An 18,780-nucleotide genomic window follows, 5' to 3' on the forward strand; every position below is an offset into this window, starting at 1 on the left:
GACAACACCTGCAAGAGAATGGGGATGGGGGTGGGGACAACAGGAAATAGCAGAGGGAAACACCAATTGCAGAAAGCAATGAAACGGGGAGGGGGGAAAAAAAACAAACAAACACAAACAATCAAACAAAAAAGACAACCAGCCAAACAGCAGCAATAAACAGCTGACAGAAAGAAAATGAAGAGATATATAAAACAAGAAACAGTCACAAGCACAATAAATAAGCAACACAGCACAGCCACGAGAGCTGGAATAATAATTAATTTAAAGAAGTAACTGAAAGAAAAGCATCAAGAATAATTCTACCAGGGACAACCTAAATTTGTTTGTGTCTATGTGTGAGACTGTGTGTGTCTGTGTGCGTGTGAGTGTGTGCACATAAGCCTGTTAAAGAATGTAGTTGTTAGTGAGAGTAGGACGCCACAACCGTGCGGCACCGACCCCAGCAACAGGCAGGCAAGAACCCCAGTAGCCAATAGGGGTGGCAGAAAATAAAACGACCCAGACCGACCGCAGCGCACGCACAACAGAGAGCAGTGCTTCCCCCCGAGTGAACAACCAAACCGCCAAAGTGCCACACAATCATTAACATCAAAGTGACGAGCCCAACCTGCACACTGCACGAGCATGGCGGGTTGGGCATTCCAACTCATTTTAAGAACCTGTCATCATGATTCATTTATTTAACCCACTCGAAAATGTTCTAAACATTATTCTAATTAACTTCATAAAGCAGCAAAACATTAAAATCCATTCATGCCATTACTGAAAACTCACCCACATTACCTGAGCCCAGCTAGCAAAAGGTGGGGCGCTACATGAGCAGCCTCTATAACATTCGAAAGAAATGCAACAACGTTAATAAATCATATTAAACTTAATGGCCCGGCGATGGACTGGCAACCTGTCTCCAGCCTGCAGGATAAGCACTTGACGAGTGAGTGAGTGATATTAAACTTAATCCGAGCTGGTCCCAGGGAGCAACTGATCAGGCTCCATGTTACAACATTCATTTAGATTTTCTCTTACGCTCCTCTTTGTGCAGGCCATATTGCAAAACACACCTTTCTAAACTTCTCCTGTTCGACTTTTGACCATTATTTTCTTAACAAAATAAAAAAAAGCTTTATTGTCACACTGTATGCATCAATCAATTAAATATATCCAATGAAGACAGAGAGTTTGTTCGTGTGCTTTCCTCATAGGGAAGGTGGAGGTCATCTTGACCCATATTCACCAGAGCGTTTGCTTGACTGGGAGCACCCCTGAATAAGGGAGGCATTGAGCCTCTCTCCACACAATAGGCCCCTTCCGGAGGAATGTATGAGTAATACAGTGCTTCGCCAGAAACACAACACATATGATGCTAAAGAAGATTTCTTTGCATGTTAAATGCTGACTATCAAGAATCAAATATTTAAAAGCTGATGTGAATTTCAGCCGTGATTAGTAGAAAGTAATTCCAACACTTGACGGATCGCCGCATCCTCTTTACTGCTGTGTGCTTCCGTGCCAATAACTGTGATTTATCAGACAAAAGTCCAGTAAAACGGCTGCCGACTGCCTTTTTATCTCTGCCTTACTACTACTTGCTTTATCAACCTACACACCTTACGCGCATCCACACACATATACATCTGGAACCCACAGATAGAGTGGCAGCCTAACTCAGCGGTGCTCCACGCCATCTTAGTGAGTACAGGTAGAGTGCGTGCTCCAGTTTGGTTCCCAACCTCTTTGTTTAAGCTTTGCGGGGCTCGTCACGTGACGAGCTACCCACTTGGTCACATCCGCAGTCTTCCTTGCTCTCCCCCCTCTATTGTCCCCCACACACCTACATACCTGCATCACATGCTTGCTGATTGTTGTATACTTTGATTGGGCTTAAAGTAGATAATAGTGGTTTATCGTCTGGAGTTATTGATTAGTGATCAGTGCTGAAGTTAAATAAACTGTATTGTACTTTTAAAAGAGCAGTTGCTTGTGTTTATTTGTGTATGTGTTGTAATAACAACTGGCGACAGTCAGTGGCTCGGAGTCACACTTCACTGTTCCTCATTTTTATGTAAAATTGTGTTTAAATATTGGCATTTCTATGTAGACAAATCCCTTTCTGAGTCTGTTAACACATTTTGGTTATTGGTCCCTGATCCCAGGGTGGTGCCCTGTAATTAATGATCTTTATTAAGATTTTAGTGTTATAAATAACTTTATTAACATTAAATATAGCGGCAATGATCGGGATCAAGCAAGTCATGAAAACGCAACATTTGACATTTTCAGAGGTGAAGAACAGACGCAGACGACTTGAGTGAAATATTCAACCTACCTGCAACATTTTGTGTTTCTAGATTTAAAGATTAAGCTGCAAAACTCTTTTTAACAGAGAAAAATAAGAAGAAAGTGCTAGGGATCCAAAAAAAAAAAATCAAGTACTTAAACTCACTATGATCTGAACAATCTGATTGTCAGTAAGTCTGACTCGGTCATCTGGGGATTTGAACCCTGGACCAGCAGATCTCCAGAGCAGGTGACTTACTGATTGAGCTGCTGGTGAGAAGCTGTTTCCACACACCTTCTCACAAGTTGAGGTAGTGACGTCACATGTGACGGTTTAACCTTTTTTGTCAGTTTTTTGTACAACAGTCAAGATGTTGGTGAGGAAATTCTGAAAAAAATCACACATCATTCTGCTGGTTTTGGGTGTGTTGTCAATTTTTTGGGTGGCATTTGATCCAAAACTGAGCAGAAAAGAAAATGTTGTGCAACTGTACAAGTTACAGCAAGATGTTGAAGATCAAGGAAAAAGAAAAGAAAGAAAGAAGAATAATCAGAACAAAAACAATAGGGCTCCAGCAGCTTCGTTGCTTGGATCCCTAATAAATCTCTTTGCTATTTGCTAATAACCAGACCTGCCCTGCCAGATTCCCAACAGCCCTTTGAAGAAGTGATGACCAGAAAAAAAACATCTACATTCTTAAAATGCTCTCACTTTCACGTTATAAAAATGTCTTTACTTTTAAAAAGATCCTCACTGTTAACTAAAATATATACACTTTATCAAATATCTTTGTTTTCAAAAAGTTCAGTAGTTTTGAAAAATGACCCTACTTTTAAACAGTGTTGTAATTTAAAAAAGAACGTCCTTCCTTTTCATAACACTTCTTGCAAGTCAGGTTAGTCTACAGCCATGCAGCTCTGTGAGGCTGTACTTTGAGCTAAATGCTTATGTTGGCATGATAACATGCTGATGTTTAGCAAGTATAATGTTAACTATATTAACTATGTTAGTTTAGCAAGCTTACATTTACTAATTAGTACAAACAAAGGTATACTGGAGATTGGCAGGAATGGCATTAGTTTTGCACTTATATAATCTTAATCCAAAGTAACAGACATTGAGATATTGACCTAATGGTGGCGATACAGGAAAAGTTAAAGTGATCACGAAAGTGAGTGCTATTCATCTTGAGTGAATATAAATATGTTTACCAAATGCCATGGTAATACAACCAATAGTCATTTGATGAAAACCACAGGTGTCAACCTGCTGGTGATGCTAGAGGAAAAGTCAGGGGATCAAAAAAATCAGCAGGATTCACCCTTAGGGGAACGTGATTGTCTGTACAGTATCTCCAATAAATAGCTGTTGATGTATTTTAGTCTGGACCAACATGGTGAATCGACTGACAGACAAGCCATCCCAAAAGAAAAAAACAATACAGAAACTTTTACACTATCTAAAGAGAAAAGAAAGAAAAGAAATTTCCTAATGTTCAAAAAGATATCCTCACTTTTCTAAGATCTAATTATCTATATAACTGACTAAAAACTGATCTATCATCACTCTCCTAGTGTGTACTTAAGTAGTCCTTTTCCACAGAGTGTCAGATTGGCCGTACAGTTGTTACCTCATATCTTTAAGGTCTGAACTTTAAAACCTGAACACTGGTTCCTTAAAATAAGAAAGTGATTTCTGCTTTGTCTCATGAGAAATGCTGATGCTTCTCGGGTAATTGCAAACCAAACCCATTTGTAAAATTTGACTAAATCACCTTACATTTAGAAAAAAAAACAACTTGGTGCATGGACAAACATGGCGTACCATTTTTTTTTTAAACAGGGCCCCCATAAGAATACATAGTAGACATAAACAGCATTTGCTGATTAGACCACTCATCATTACAAAGTGAAGATTTTTGTTTTATAGTTATTTAAAAAAAGAAAAGTGGCAGGTACAAAAAAGGAGATGCCAGCGAAGCAGGAAAATAATGTAGAACGAAATCCGTCAAGGAATACAACAGAAAGCGTCATGTACCTGCTGTTAAGATGTTAACCACATACAGTGCAATAAATGGACACACAATACATAAAATATAAAGCACAGATATCAAAATCAAAGAGAACAGATCTAATAAAAGAATGGATATGAATATTTCTTTAAAAAATGAATGCTTTTAACACACTATAAATTGCAGAAAACCCCCAACATATTTTAAAAAATTGATGCATGGCACAGGATAACATCACTAGAAGCTTACATAACTTACTTCCATTGTTGATAAACAGAGGATGTAGAGAATGAATGTACTGTTTTTTCACCCTCCTGCCCTGTGATTTAATTATTTTGGCTACATGATCTCAGAACATCAAATGTCCAGTCCTGCTGGTGCCTGCCGGACCAGGACTCATGGTTTCACACAGTTTCTGTTACAATGGTTTTATTAACGAAGGGGGTTTATAATCATAAAATGTGTGAATATATATGTGTGTGTGTGTGTGTGTGTGTGTGTGTGTGATCATAAAGTTTAAAGCCAAACACTTGTTGCTTTATTGTTTTGTGTTTCTTTTTTATTGGTTTTGGCTACAGGAAGTGATACTCCACCCACAGTCTATCTGTGAGTCAAACACTCACCTTGTTTTGACTTGAAATGTGAAAGATGGCTGTTAAAAGTGTCTTATTACCAGAAATACCTCTAGCCTGTGTTTTCTAGTAGTAATGGAGGCACTATTACTACTAGAAAACATGGGCCGGAGTCTACTTGGGTTCATGCCACTTACAGTAAATTCCAATGATGTCTAATTCATAGAAAAATATGAAAACGACCATAGATACTTCTAAATGATTCTGTCCTTCTGAATGCTCAGTATGGTGAAAACAGTCTTAATTTCACCAAAAGATATATATTTTAAACTCTTCTGCATGGAAGCTGTATATTTGGCCCTTACTGATGTAGTATAATTTTGGTTTTTTTTGGTGAAATAATAATTTTTAAGTGTATTTTCCCATCCGTTTCAACGTGACTTAAGAGCAAATAGTTTCTTGCAGTTATATATAAACACAATGCGATCACATGGCCATCAGATTTCATTCATCATCTCCATGTTTAGAGGGGGCAGAGAACAGCTTTAAAGGACATGGACAAGCTCATAGTTTTTCTTTCTAAATTGAAAGTTGATTTCATGTTAATATTGTTAACATGCACCATACTAGAGTATTATTATTAAGGTCTTTTAAAACATTCCTGCTCAGCTTCAGAAAGAATTCATTTCCATACTGAGGTTTAAAACACATGCTGACGCCAGTTGGCGTCCACAAACATTAAGATTAATGGTTCAGGCTTTCAACATTATTTTCCCGTTACTCTGTCACGCACACACACACACACACACACACACACACACACACACGCTGCGTGTTAATTCATGATGGCCTAGTTGACTGAGATACCTGATCCTCTCTCTCTGTCTCTCTCTCTCTCTCTGTCTCTTGCTGCCTTGCCCCTGACCCACTTTGTTGACCAGAGGACAGATGAACAACAAGTGTTTTGGGAACATAATGTCTCGACTCTCTTTCTCTCCCCCCACCCACCTCTTCCTCTCCCCTCCCTCCCTCCTTTCAGCCTCCCTCTCCCTCTTACCGTCCCTTTCCTCGCCACCCCTCCCTCCTCCATTGCTCCTCTGGTGCTCGTCTTGTCTCCCGTCAGCCCCTCGTCGTTGCGCCCGTTACTAACCATCACTAACTCCCCGTTTCAAAACAAAAAGAAGAAACATTTTTAGACAGTAGGGTGTGTTCTTTGCTTTTCTCTCGATTGAAAATAAAAGGTCATGTTTGGATGTGGCAGTGTTGACAGAGCAGGTTCAGACTGGTTGGAGGGCAGATTCATGTCTGGATGAAGACACATACGCACAATAATTGAGTCTACGAGACTTACATTATCGCAGTGATGGCACATGTGTAGATACAGATGACAGATGATGATAGAGGTGGATACAGTATCTGGCCAACTTCGAAACCCAAAGCCATATGAATGAGGCCTTCGAGCTTTAACAAAGAAGCAGCGCTAAAATCCCTGTGATCTGTTAAATTGCACCTGAGAAGTTGACTTGTTAACTACGTCACTAATCCTATAAGACGGAGCGCACCCATTTCTGTTTTTGCCTTTCCACTGTGACTCTGGTTGCTACAGGAAGTCACCTGCTACTATGTCGAGTTTTACTCCCCCAGGTGGAGGTCTCCTCGCTGGACAAGAAACAGTGTATGTTTGCTGAACACATTTGTGGATGCCAAAGGACATCGTTATATACCACATAACGATCTCATACCTGCAGAAGGAAGATACAGATCTAACCACTTTCTTCACGAAGAGAAGGATAACTGCTGCGCCCCTCTCTCTCCCCACTAAGTTGACTCCGATGCTTTCCTCCCAAGCCACTGCCTGAGAACCAGTTTGCCATTAAAGTCTTGGATCTGGGCGGAGATAGGCTTATAAGTGTGTTGTTTTAACCTGAGTTTCATTGTTGTGATATTTGCTTTGGTGTGGGAAATAACGGACCGCCACGTCCTGTTTACTGCTGTGTGACTCATTGTTTGTATCGGTTCCACGCCGTTGGGGATTTACGTGTTGTTCCTGACACAGCGTGTGGAGACAGTAACTGAGCTTGTTCAGGCAGTAAGTCCAGTAACACGGCTGCCGAATGCAAGTTCGCTGCTTTGCATTGTTGTTTTTTTTCAACACTTTATTTACTTTACAACAGCCATGAAATCCCTTCCCTCCCCAACTCGCACTCAAAATTATGTATAACAAGTAAAGCAGACAAGAGAAAAATAATAATAATAAAATAAACTTTTTCAATTAATTTGTACAGGTAGAGATTGTTAAACAGGGGAAATGATATACATACACAGACACACACACCCCATACATACACACATTTACGCACATACCTACCTACAACTAATTTAACTATAACTCGATCTTTATCCTATTCTCTTCCAATTCAGTGTAGTACAATAGCTATGGTGCAAGCCCTCTTGGAGTGGTACTGGTGGTGGCACCAGCGCTTATCTGGTCCCAGCCATTTGTACATTCATGTTGTGCTTGAAATTAAGGAAAGGCGTCCATATCCTAAAAAATCCTCAACTTTCCCTTTTACTATGTAAGTCAGTTTTTCTTGTGCCAGACTGTAAGACATCTCCTGAACCCACTGTCTAGAATCAAGTCTCTGTGTTACCTTCAAGTTTAATGCAATTAAACGTTTGGCTTGACACAGGAAAAAGTCAATTATTTTGCATTTCTTAATAACAATAAACGTAATAAACACATTTTAGCTTCAATGAGACCAATGCATTCTGTCAGGTTAGAGATCAGCCCAATAACCTCTTTCCAGAATATCTGGAGTTCAATACACTTAATACAGTCATCAAGGATATTGGGATTAAAATGGTGTAATTTAACAGGAACAACATCAAGTCATGAGCAACCACTTTTAATTTAAATGTAGTGTTATGCCTTGCTTTGTTTGCCCTTGTCTCCTTCCCTTTAACCTACACGCCTTATGTGCATCCTCACACATCCACAGATAGCATCCTAGCCAGGTAGAGTGCGTCCTATGTTTTGGCTCCTAACCCCTTTGCTTAAGTTTTGCTATGCTGCCCACCATTTTGGATCATCAGATGACGAGCCACCCACTTAGTCGCGTCTGCCATCTTCCTTGCTTCCCCCCCTCTATTGTCCCCACACACGCATACCTGCGTCACATGCTTGCTGATTGTTGTAATCTTTGACTGTGCTTAAGTAGACAATAGAGGTTTATCGGCTTCAGGTTATTGATTATTGGTTGGTGCGAAAGTTAAATAAACTTGTTTGTACTTTTAAAGAGCAGTTGCCTGTGGTTATTTGTGTATCTGTTGTAATAAAAGCTGCGACAGTCAGTGCTCGGAAACACCCTTCACTGCCTACCTCATTACTGTAAAATGGTATTTAAATATTGCCATTTCTAAGAGGGCTTTTTGAGACTGTTTCCATTTTGGTTTGGTACTGGTCCCTGATCCCAGGGTTGTGCCCCCATAATTATTGATAGTTAACTTTTGTGATATTAATAACTTGCTAATACCCAAACCTGCCCTACCAGATTTCCATCAGCCATCTTAAAAAAATTTCTCACAACAAATCTATCTTATAGTGATTTACAAAAAATCATTTCTTGTTTTTGTACAACCTTGGACTTGTTTTGGGTGTTTGTCTGCAACCTGTGTGATTCTCTGCATGTTGGTTGTTGCCCTGTTGAAACAAATCCATTGCATCTCCAAAAACTTAGCAATGAAGTTGTTAAGTACAGTGTTATTACATCAGTTTGAAATAAAGACCAGTACTATTAGAAACAAACAGGCGGTGTAGCACTATGATTTGTTTTAAATAAACATGTACACCCAAGGCCAAATGAGCTGGAGGCATGTGCCTAGATGATGACAGTTTTTCATTTTTATTAGACACCTGTTGAAAACACCTTGTGAAATCCACACATTAGGGACATAAGTTCATAATGTAGGTTTAGTTGAATTTTAATTTTATCCTCCCGTTTATCAATATGTATATTCTCCCACCCTGATCTGCCTCTCATGCCGTGATTCACAGATAAATATACCGTGTGTTTGGAACATGTAGTCACACAGAAGAAGGGATGGAGGGAAGGATGGGGGTGTAAGAGAGTTGAGAGAGAGAGAGAGAGAGAGAGAGAGAGAGGGGGGTTAGCTGTCACAGTGCACAGGGGTTGCCACTGAGGACGTAATGGAAAAATCACTCAAGATTAACATGAAACACAGGAAATGCTCTCAATTGAGCCTGATTGCCTTGTGTGTATATGTGTGTGTGTGTCTGTTTGAGTATATATATATCTGTGTGTGTGTATGCAAACTCCAAACTGTCTGTTTGCTGACAGAGCAGCCAGTTTATTGACAGGAGCTGCTGTCAATAAACAAGCATAAAGGTGATTTCCCTGGCCGTGCTACAGGAACACAGTGTGTCACTGATGTATCAGTATCAGACAGTTCCCACAAAAGTAAAATGACAACATATTCAGCTTTTCTAACATGCAGAGGTGATACTTGATCAATCTAAAACAGGACATCTGAACCGGGCATTTTTCTATTCATTTCTCCGTCAACCACAAATGGACACAATCTGTATTTTCCATTAGGTGATACTTCAACTGAAGAGGATGTTCACAAACCCATTAAACACTGATGTGATAATACCCTGACATTTATATTGGTATTTGATTGGTCCTGTATGTAGTTGAGCTGAGAAGTAGTAGTTGAGTTCCCTTCTGAACTCACTCTTCTCAGCTTTTGATTCTAGCTCTTTGTGAAATACACTCACCTAAAGGATTATTAGAAACACCTGTTCAATTTCTCATTAATGCAATTATCTAATCAACCAATCACATGGCAGTTGCTTCAATGCATTTAGGGGTGTGGTCCTGGTCAAGACAATCTCCTGAACTCCAAACTGAATGTCAGAATGGGAAAGAAAGGTGATTTAAGTAATTTTGAGCGTGGCATGGTTGTTGGTGCCAGACGGGCCGGTCTGAGTATTTCACAATCTGCTCAGTTACTGGGATTTTCATCCACAACCATTTCTAGGGTTTACAAAGAATGGTGTGAAAAACATCCAGTATGCGGCAGTCCTGTGGGCGAAAATGCCTTGTTGATGCTAGAGGTCAGAGGAGAATGGGCCGACTGATTCAAGCTGATAGAAGAGCAACTTTGACTGAAATAACCACTCGTTACAACCGTATGCAGCAAAGCATTTGTGAAGCCACAACACGCACAACCTTGAGGCGGATGGGCTACAACAGCAGAAGACCCCACCGGGTACCACTTATCTCCACTACAAATAGGAAAAAGAGGCTACAATTTGCAAGAGCTCACCAAAATTGGACAGTTGAAGACTGGAAAAATGCTGCCTGGTCTGATGAGTCTCGATTTCTGTTGAGACATTCAGATGGTAGAGTCAGAATTTGGCGTAAACAGAATGAGAACATGGATCCATCATGCCTTGTTACCACTGTGCAGGCTGCTGGTGGTGGTGTAATGGTGTGGGGGATGTTTTCTTGGCACACTTTAGGCCCCTTAGTGCCAATTGGGCATCGTTTAAATGCCACGGCCTACCTGAGCATTGTTTCTGACCATGTCCATCCCTGTATGGCCACCATGTACCCATCCTCTGATGGCTACTTCCAGCAGGATAATGCACCATGTCACAAAGCTCCAATCATTTCAAATTGGTTAAAAAAAATGGCCCCCACAGTCACCAGATCTCAACCCAATAGAGCATCTTTGGGATGTGGTGGAACGGGAGCTTCGTGCCCTGGATGTGCATCCCACAAATCTCCATCAACTGCAAGATGCTATCCTATCAATATGGGCCAACATTTCTAAAGAATGCTTTCAGCACCTTGTTGAATCAATGCCACGTAGAATTAAGGCAGTTCTGAAGGAGAAAGGGGGTCAAACACAGTATTAGTGTGGTGTTCCTAATAATCCTTTAGGTGAGTGTATGATTCATTATGGTTTTGATTTTTATGTTTTTGAACACTGACAAAATTTTTCTGACTTAAATAGCAAGCTTGACCAATACAGTATCTGCAACATTAAAGTCAGCAACCCATTTCATGAAATAGGAAATATATTTTAATCTGAAATTTGTGTTGTTTTCAGAAGAGAATTGTACCTGGAAATGAAAAACTAGTGTAATTGTAGGCCTAAGTGGTCATTCATCTCAATAAACCAGACAAAACGGATGTTTGCTCAGCACACAAACAGCGTTTTTAATTCCAAATCAAGCACTGTTTCATTCATTCATTAACATTCATAACATTGTAACAACAAGTAATCAAATAAATGAAGACTGTAACACATCAAATAGCAATGAAGATTTTTGCTGAGAATCAAAGCATGAAGAACGCAGATTAAATTTTTCTGCAATAACTTGATGAAAGATAAACAAAACAAGACAAAAATTGAAAGATTATCAAAACTGTGCCCATTTCCTGCTATGCAACATAGATTATTAGCTCGTGTTGACACATTTCTCATCCTACAAAAAAATCTTCACGTAAATAATATCATTCCATTAGTGCCGCTGAACACCTGCAGCCACTTAATATTGAATTTCCTTGCAGCAAGGTGAAGTGTAATACAAAGATTAACGTCAACAGCCATTTAAATTCAATTACAAATGAATAAAATTCATAGGCTATTTTCCTGCCTTGCTGCAGGCATGCAATTCAGATTTAATGTGCTGGGAGTCGCCTGGAGGTGAGATATGCAAACAGGCAGCCAGGGGGTCGCCAGTTTAAATTTTTCGTCTGGGGAAATGCAGAACAAGTGCTGCTCTTTCTGCCTCAACACGAGACCATCAATGTGCCTTTGAGCAAGGCAGAGTCCCCAGCTGCTCACAGTACAAAACTGTGGTTGTTTTGGGGAGCTAAGAGTAATGAAAGTTTTGGATTTCATGCAGAGTTCACATAAATAAAACCAAACACACTTGAGCAAACATAACCAAGGTAAAAAAAACACATTGCTTTCACATTGATTTCTTGGAAAGAAAATAAGCCAAAAACTTCAATCAATGAATTAGTGAAAGCACACTACTAGAAGCTGATATGTCAACTTTTATAAATAGAGTAAATGTTTGGCCTTTTACACACACAAAAACACAAAAACTCAGGATTGTTCATAATGTTCAGTATTTGTTGTCACCATTACCTGACCCACACTTGAACCATTAACTAAAAACTTGGTTTGAAGCCAACTGTCAAGCTCCACTGCATCTGACATGTCATATTGTTTTTCTTTGCACGAAACTCAGATATATATAGCAGACTGATCTGTTCATGTTCAGACTAAATAACGTATTTAAGTAATTATATGTGCAATGTGCATGTTGTTGCACAATTCAAAAAAAGTAGAATCGCGTTTAAAAGCAGATTTAAAAGTAGAAGTAGATTTGGTTAGTGTTTCTGAATCTGTCAGGCTGTTCCAAAAAGCATGGGAAACCTCACTGAATCTCCATTAAGGACTTGCATGTGAAAACATTCCAGTCGCTCACACAGCCTAGAGCTAAACCATTTACTGCTTTGTAGCTGGTTAATAAATTATAATTCTGATTTATCTCCATTATTTAAAAAAATAAAAACAAGGGAAATCAACACTGAGTTGAAATTCAAGGTGGAATAAGCCATTCTGGAGAAATCCAGCAACAAGACAAATACCATGATATAAAATGTATTCAGTAAACTTCTATATATATATTTCTGGACACCATTTAAAAAAATGATTAATAAATAGCAGTACATGTTGGTGTAAAAAGAGTCATGGATGACTGACCTTGGCATTTTCTCCACATATAGATGTCAGAAATACTGAATGCTAGAAATATTTAGAGACATTGGAAATTACCCTCCAGTCCAACACTTCAAGAATGGAAAGTGATAATAAGTGAAACAGCATCATATGAGGTCATGGTGGCTAGGGTAGAGGGTAAAGGGTGTGTTGCATTAGCAATTTTTTATCATTATTGTTTCTTTAACCTCCCCTCTCTGTATTATTCAAGTACCAAAAACCTGTATTGTGTTTATACTATTTTATTTTCTCTTAACTAGGAACACTTGTGTCTTCTGTGATCTGCCCTCCCGCTGTCTGACTTGATAAAACTGTATTTTCTTCTTCCATATCTTGTACCGCATGAGCTGTTCTGTAACATGTTTGAAAAAAACATGATATATAGTGAATGACTGCTGCTATAACTAACAACAGCACTTGGTTTGTTTCCCATTTACAGAGCCAGGGCAGTGCACAAACAGCAGATTTTTTTTCAGCGCACAGAAGGCACAGCTGGCGGATATTTACTAAATTTGACAAAAAGACATGTATTTGAAAATAATGGCTTACCCCATCTTTAAGATCAAAAAATATTGTGAGAAAGGGAAACATTTTCATATTTTAAATTCACATTTACCATAACTTGTTCAAAAAAAGGAAATTCCCTGAGACTTAACATTGCATAAAGGTAGATCAGTAGCTCTTTTACATTATCTGCACATTTTCTCTCAATGCAATCAATAACCAGAATAATCAGAGCAAGGCATGAGGTGACAGAAAAGAACAAACTTTTCAACAGCAAATCAGCAGCTCTCAAACAGGATTGTTTAGCTGCCATTTTATTTTTAGGGCTTGCAAAAACAGAACAGTTGCATAAGCCCTTGACTTCAGAAAACACACGCACATACCATGGACTGTATAAAAAAACACACGCTCCATCTCCTCCCTGGCTTGTCAGGGCGGCTGTATTTTTGAAAACACCTCGGGCTGGATGGTTGCATCGAGGAGATGTTGACATTTCTTTAGCGATCAACCATCAAGCCCAGAGCGGCTGCATTCATGACCAACCCTGTCATCGCTCAACACTGCTGCTTTTATCTGTCTCCTCCCATTCAACCCTCACTTTTTTCTCTGTGCCCAGGTCTGTCCTCCTGTAAAATTTCTCCTCCTCCTCAATGACAGGTTCACTTAAAAAAATAAGTATATAAATAAAGTAAAATATGTAGTTAAAATTATGTCATTAAAATAAACTTAAACAGTTAGTTTGAATAGCTTGAAAGCCGAGACTTGGATTCCAAATCCATTTCAAAATATGAACCACTTACTTGAATGACTAATTACTTAAAAACAATGTAATTTCTTTGAGTGTACATTGTGTATTTTACCAAATTTCTCTTTTCACCTGTACAACCCTCCTTCTCCGCAGAGACTTAAAGCTGGACAACATACTGTTGGATGCAGAGGGTCACTGTAAGCTGGCAGACTTTGGGATGTGCAAGGAGGGAATCCTCAATGGAGTCACCACCACCACCTTCTGTGGGACGCCAGATTACATTGCACCCGAGGTAAGTGCAAACACACAAACACACACACACACACGTCCAAACCCACATATACACATTTTACTTGTAAAGACAAGGTCCATGTTGGACTGTTTGCTGATAATACTCTACTTTGGCAGGTGCTTGATGCCAAAAATACTTCAATTCAGCCCCCCAAATTAGATAGGCTTGCTCAAATCAATCTTCACTCAAATAATTGTACGGAAGCTTGGGCCACTTCGCAAAATTTGCACTGTCCCTGTTAATAAAGCAAAAATAGACCCCAAAATGAAATGGTCATATTGGTCGTCTGTGCGAGCTGCTTGTTACGACTCATATTTGCGTTTATAGTTAGGCTATAGTAATTATGACGGGAGCAGAGGAGGAAGTCAGGTAAGTGTAAAGAGCGACAAAATCCACTTAGGGAGGAGGTCCGGTGGGTGGGTGGTCAAACAAACAAAGGACTTTCAACCAGGAGACTGGTGTTCTTGTCCCGTTTGAAAACAGTTTGCTTTTGTAACATACTTAACAAATAGGTTGCTTTCCCTGCGACCGTTTCACAACAATAACCGTCCTTGTACCCTCCAAGGGTCATGTATGTCATTTGGCAGATTACCTAGTCTGTCGTTGAATCGGTATGAGGACTTTTTTGACTATGGTGACTTAGACTGCCTGTTTGTAAGTCTCTTCTTTTTTTGAATGTTTGGTTAGATTCTTCAAGAGCTGGATTATGGGCCGTCCGTGGACTGGTGGGCTCTGGGGGTGCTGATGTACGAGATGATGGCAGGTCAGCCGCCATTTGAAGCCGATAACGAAGACGATCTGTTTGAGTCCATCCTCCATGACGACGTCCTCTACCCTGTCTGGCTCAGCAAGGAGGCTGTGTCCATTCTTAAAGCGGTCAGTTAGTAGGAGGTGTGAGGAGACTTGTTTTGTGATGCTTTGCTGTTTGTCTCTGCAAGCAACAAAAATGGGAATGTACTGGAAATGTCAGTGCCGAAATGCTGCTTTCACACAACATATTTTGTCTAAATTCAGGAACTGCTTTTTAATGATGAACACTTTTGAGTCCACTTACTAATCCATCCGAGTCCATATGAACACTGAGTCTGAGATTGGTTGCAGTTGAACAGTGGTACAGTTTGTGGGCAGTCAGAGTAAAATCCATACTGCCCTTAAGACAAAAATCCACAATTACGTTACGTCATGAAAACATCACTGGTGACATATTTGCACTGTTAGTGATCTGCTAGTAGTTCTGACGCTAATTATTTCATAAAAGCCTTAAACATCAAACATCAAACCCTGATTGTAACTCTTGAAATACACCCACTGTTGAAGGATCTTTAAAGCTGATTGCTTTTTCTATTACTTATCACATATGCCCAGTATATGCTCTACTCAAAAATGTAACCCTCACTTTTTTTTATTTCTTTGTTTTTCTTTGCTTTTTCTTTGTGTTTTCAAAAAAACAATAGTTTCACTATGAGCATTGAAACTTGCATATTATGAAGAACTCAAATGTGACAGCCAAAATGAGAACCGTTGAAGTCCCTGTGTGTTTTGTGTTTTTCATCGCTCTCACTCTCACATGGGAGTGAAGATGCCACTTTTTTTTGGTGTCATATGTTCTGTGTTTCCTGATCCCCCACCGGAACGACAATGGACAATTCCCTCTATGTTTGCTTCCATTACTTTTTTTTTCTGTGTATGTTATTGGTTGTGTGTGTGTGTGTGTGTAATGCCACTTGTCTGTTCGTTTATTTGCTCGTCCAGTTTTTCCATCACAAGCCTTGCGTTTACCTTGGCTGTTAATGCAGTTTGACTCCAAAGCCTTGTGGGAAAGTGGAAAGTGTGTTTATGTTGGACAATGTCTTGGACTCTGACCAGTCACTTGACCAGCACTCAAGGCTGCGATTGGACTTGTTATCCAGCTGAAGGACTTCAGGTCACATGATAATCTCTCTCAGCTCAGTCAAATGGCTGAGCAGCCTGTTCAACACTCATCCAGTTTTCAAGTATTTAAGAAAATCCTGAAGAAAATGTAGTGCCTTCATTGATTTCAGAAATCCAGTTTATACAATGTTAATTTGGTGTTTATGAGCAGTGTGTCTCCATTAGTTTTACATCCAACGTGATATCATGGAATGGCGTACAAATAGCACGCCACTTTTAAGGACATTTCGGCAAACCATGTCAACGCAATTTAAGCTTTTCGCGTGTCATTTCACACTGTTCAGTCCTTTTAGACCTAAGCAACACAAAGGATGTTAACCTGATCTGCACAACTGTAGGATTAACTGGTCGACATGCATATATAATTACTGATGGTTAAGGTTAGCAGTAAAGTACATCGGGGGGGATGTCAATGATAGCATTGTTAGCTAGCTAGCTACTTAAAGTTTAACGTAGCTAACATAAGCAACGTTGCTAACGCTATGTAGCTAACGTTAGCAACGATGTAGCATGGTAACTTATGTAACGTAATTAAAAAACAGAAACTAAAGTTGTGTAATTATTGTTTCACTCGGGAACCAAACGCCGGTTTACTGGGTCAGGGACCAACTTACTATCCACCTGATCCCCTTCCACCACCTCTTAGTGTTGGACTTTCATGGCTATTAATATCCCACACATGCTGATTTTAACTATGACAGTAGACGTAAAATGGTAGTCTAAACGGCGTGAAATGGCACACGAAAAGCAAAAAATATTTGAATACCACACAAATGACTTAAGAAATCGGCATGTTATTCAAAGTCTTTTGATGATACCAAGCTGTTACATCATCTATAGGAAAATTAGGAGCTTTTCATCTTTCCTTGTGCTTGTTTTTTAGTTAATACAAAAAAGCTTAGCTTTAGCTTTAGCTTCCACTAAATTAAAATGACAAAAGTTTCCATTATATATATATATATATAATAGAAACTTTTGTTATATTTTATATATATATACATAAGTCTTGGCTATTCTGCTCTCACAGCAAGCTAACATCTATATCCTACATCGGCCTAAAACTGAAACCCAAACTTGGACTGTGTTTTTAAGACTGAACCTTACTGGTACTGTCAAATGTGAGACCTGAACCAAATCTGAGCCTATATTTTAGCCTTATCTCATCCGTTAATGATTATTAGCTCAATTGCATATCTACTTGTAACAAAAGAGTAAACATGGCTGAAGATGATTAGGCAAAAAAAAATTAAAAGCTTTGTCAGGACCTGTGGTCAGATAGGAAATCTGTACTCAGCCAAAGATAGTTTGTTAGAGTGCCACTCCCACACCAGTCTGTGATGGCAAATAGAAGGTGCATTTTTGTAGGTCAACTGAGCGGTGAGTCTTTTCTGAAGCAATGTCACGTCCTGACAGTTTCAGGAGTATTAATTTCCCAGTTTACTTTCATTTGTATCATATCTGTAAATTAAGATTAACAACACAATAGTTCTTCATTTCGATTTACAGTATTTGGATGTGAAAAATACTAAATTTAATCTTTAGGTTTTAGTAATTTACCACTTAAGTTAATAAAAATGCTGAACGGTAAGTCTACACACATACCGATTTGGATTCAATGAACAGCTTGAATTTTCCGAACTTAATTTGTCTTATTTGATGAAGAGTAAGTCCAACACACACCCGCCACATTGCGGCGTGTCGCACCATTTAAAATGGATCAATTGAATCCTGCAGCACACACCAGACACGCCATACAGACAGTAGCTGGGATGTACCACTTTTGTTGCCGAACATCGACGTTAGGAAACAGGATGGCGGTGTATCCTGACATGGTTATGCACTTACAATAGGTATTTTGATGCGCATCATACACTGCTGGTGTGTGTGTTGTCTTTAACTCTGCTGAACTTGAAAGTGGATTTTTTGCTTTGATGCAACAAAATTTCGAAACGGCTTGTTGGACGCTTGTTCTTAGATCTATTTTTGGTCTCTTGATGGTTGTGTGAAATTTTCTGTTCCTCAGTGTACGAGCTCTGCTGGTGTAAACAGGCAAAATAGACATCCTCAAGAGAGAACACACAATATATTTTTAGCTGAACAAAAACTTCACAAAACTGATATTTACATCATCACACACTTATCTTCCTTCCGTCCTTTCACAGAGCAATTTTATCAAACCAATACACAGTTTTTGTTCAGATCTGACCTCCACATGTGTTACGTCATGGAAAACCTCAGTTTTTATGTGGCTATTGAAAAAAAAGAATATAGTTGTTATTACAATTCATCAAAATATCGTCCACTTAAGAAAAACAAATCAATTCCTCTTTCTGTTTTTCTCCGTTATTCCATCTCTGCTTTCACTTCTCAGTTCATGACTAAGAGTCCTAACAAGCGTCTGGGCTGCGTGGTGGCTCAGGGTCTGGAGGAGGCCATAAAGCTTCATCCGTTCTTCAGAGAGATCGATTGGACGCTGCTGGAGCAGAGGAAGATCAGACCACCATTCAAACCACGCATCGTGAGTACCCACACACACACACACACAAAAATGTATCTTGTTTACAGTGTAAGAGGCTAGAATGTGAACATTATAGGTGTTTGTATGTGAAAAGAAGC

General features: G+C 39.4%; 1 protein-coding gene across 1 annotated transcript in view; it reads left to right on the top strand.

Moving 5' to 3' along the window:
* The window catches only part of LOC119912380 (protein kinase C epsilon type-like), an 82,186-nt gene that overhangs the window by 59,745 nt on the left and 3,661 nt on the right, over nt 1-18,780 (top strand). The window contains 3 exon segments of the mRNA XM_038731557.1: nt 14,094-14,232; nt 14,920-15,108; nt 18,536-18,682. Coding sequence (XP_038587485.1) covers nt 14,094-14,232; nt 14,920-15,108; nt 18,536-18,682 — 475 coding nt within the window.

This window comes from Micropterus salmoides, unplaced genomic scaffold, assembly GCF_014851395.1.
Source record: "Micropterus salmoides isolate LMB-PRFRI ecotype aquatic unplaced genomic scaffold, ASM1485139v1 Ms_hic_scaffold_2, whole genome shotgun sequence".
NCBI classification, from domain to species: domain Eukaryota; kingdom Metazoa; phylum Chordata; class Actinopteri; order Centrarchiformes; family Centrarchidae; genus Micropterus; species Micropterus salmoides.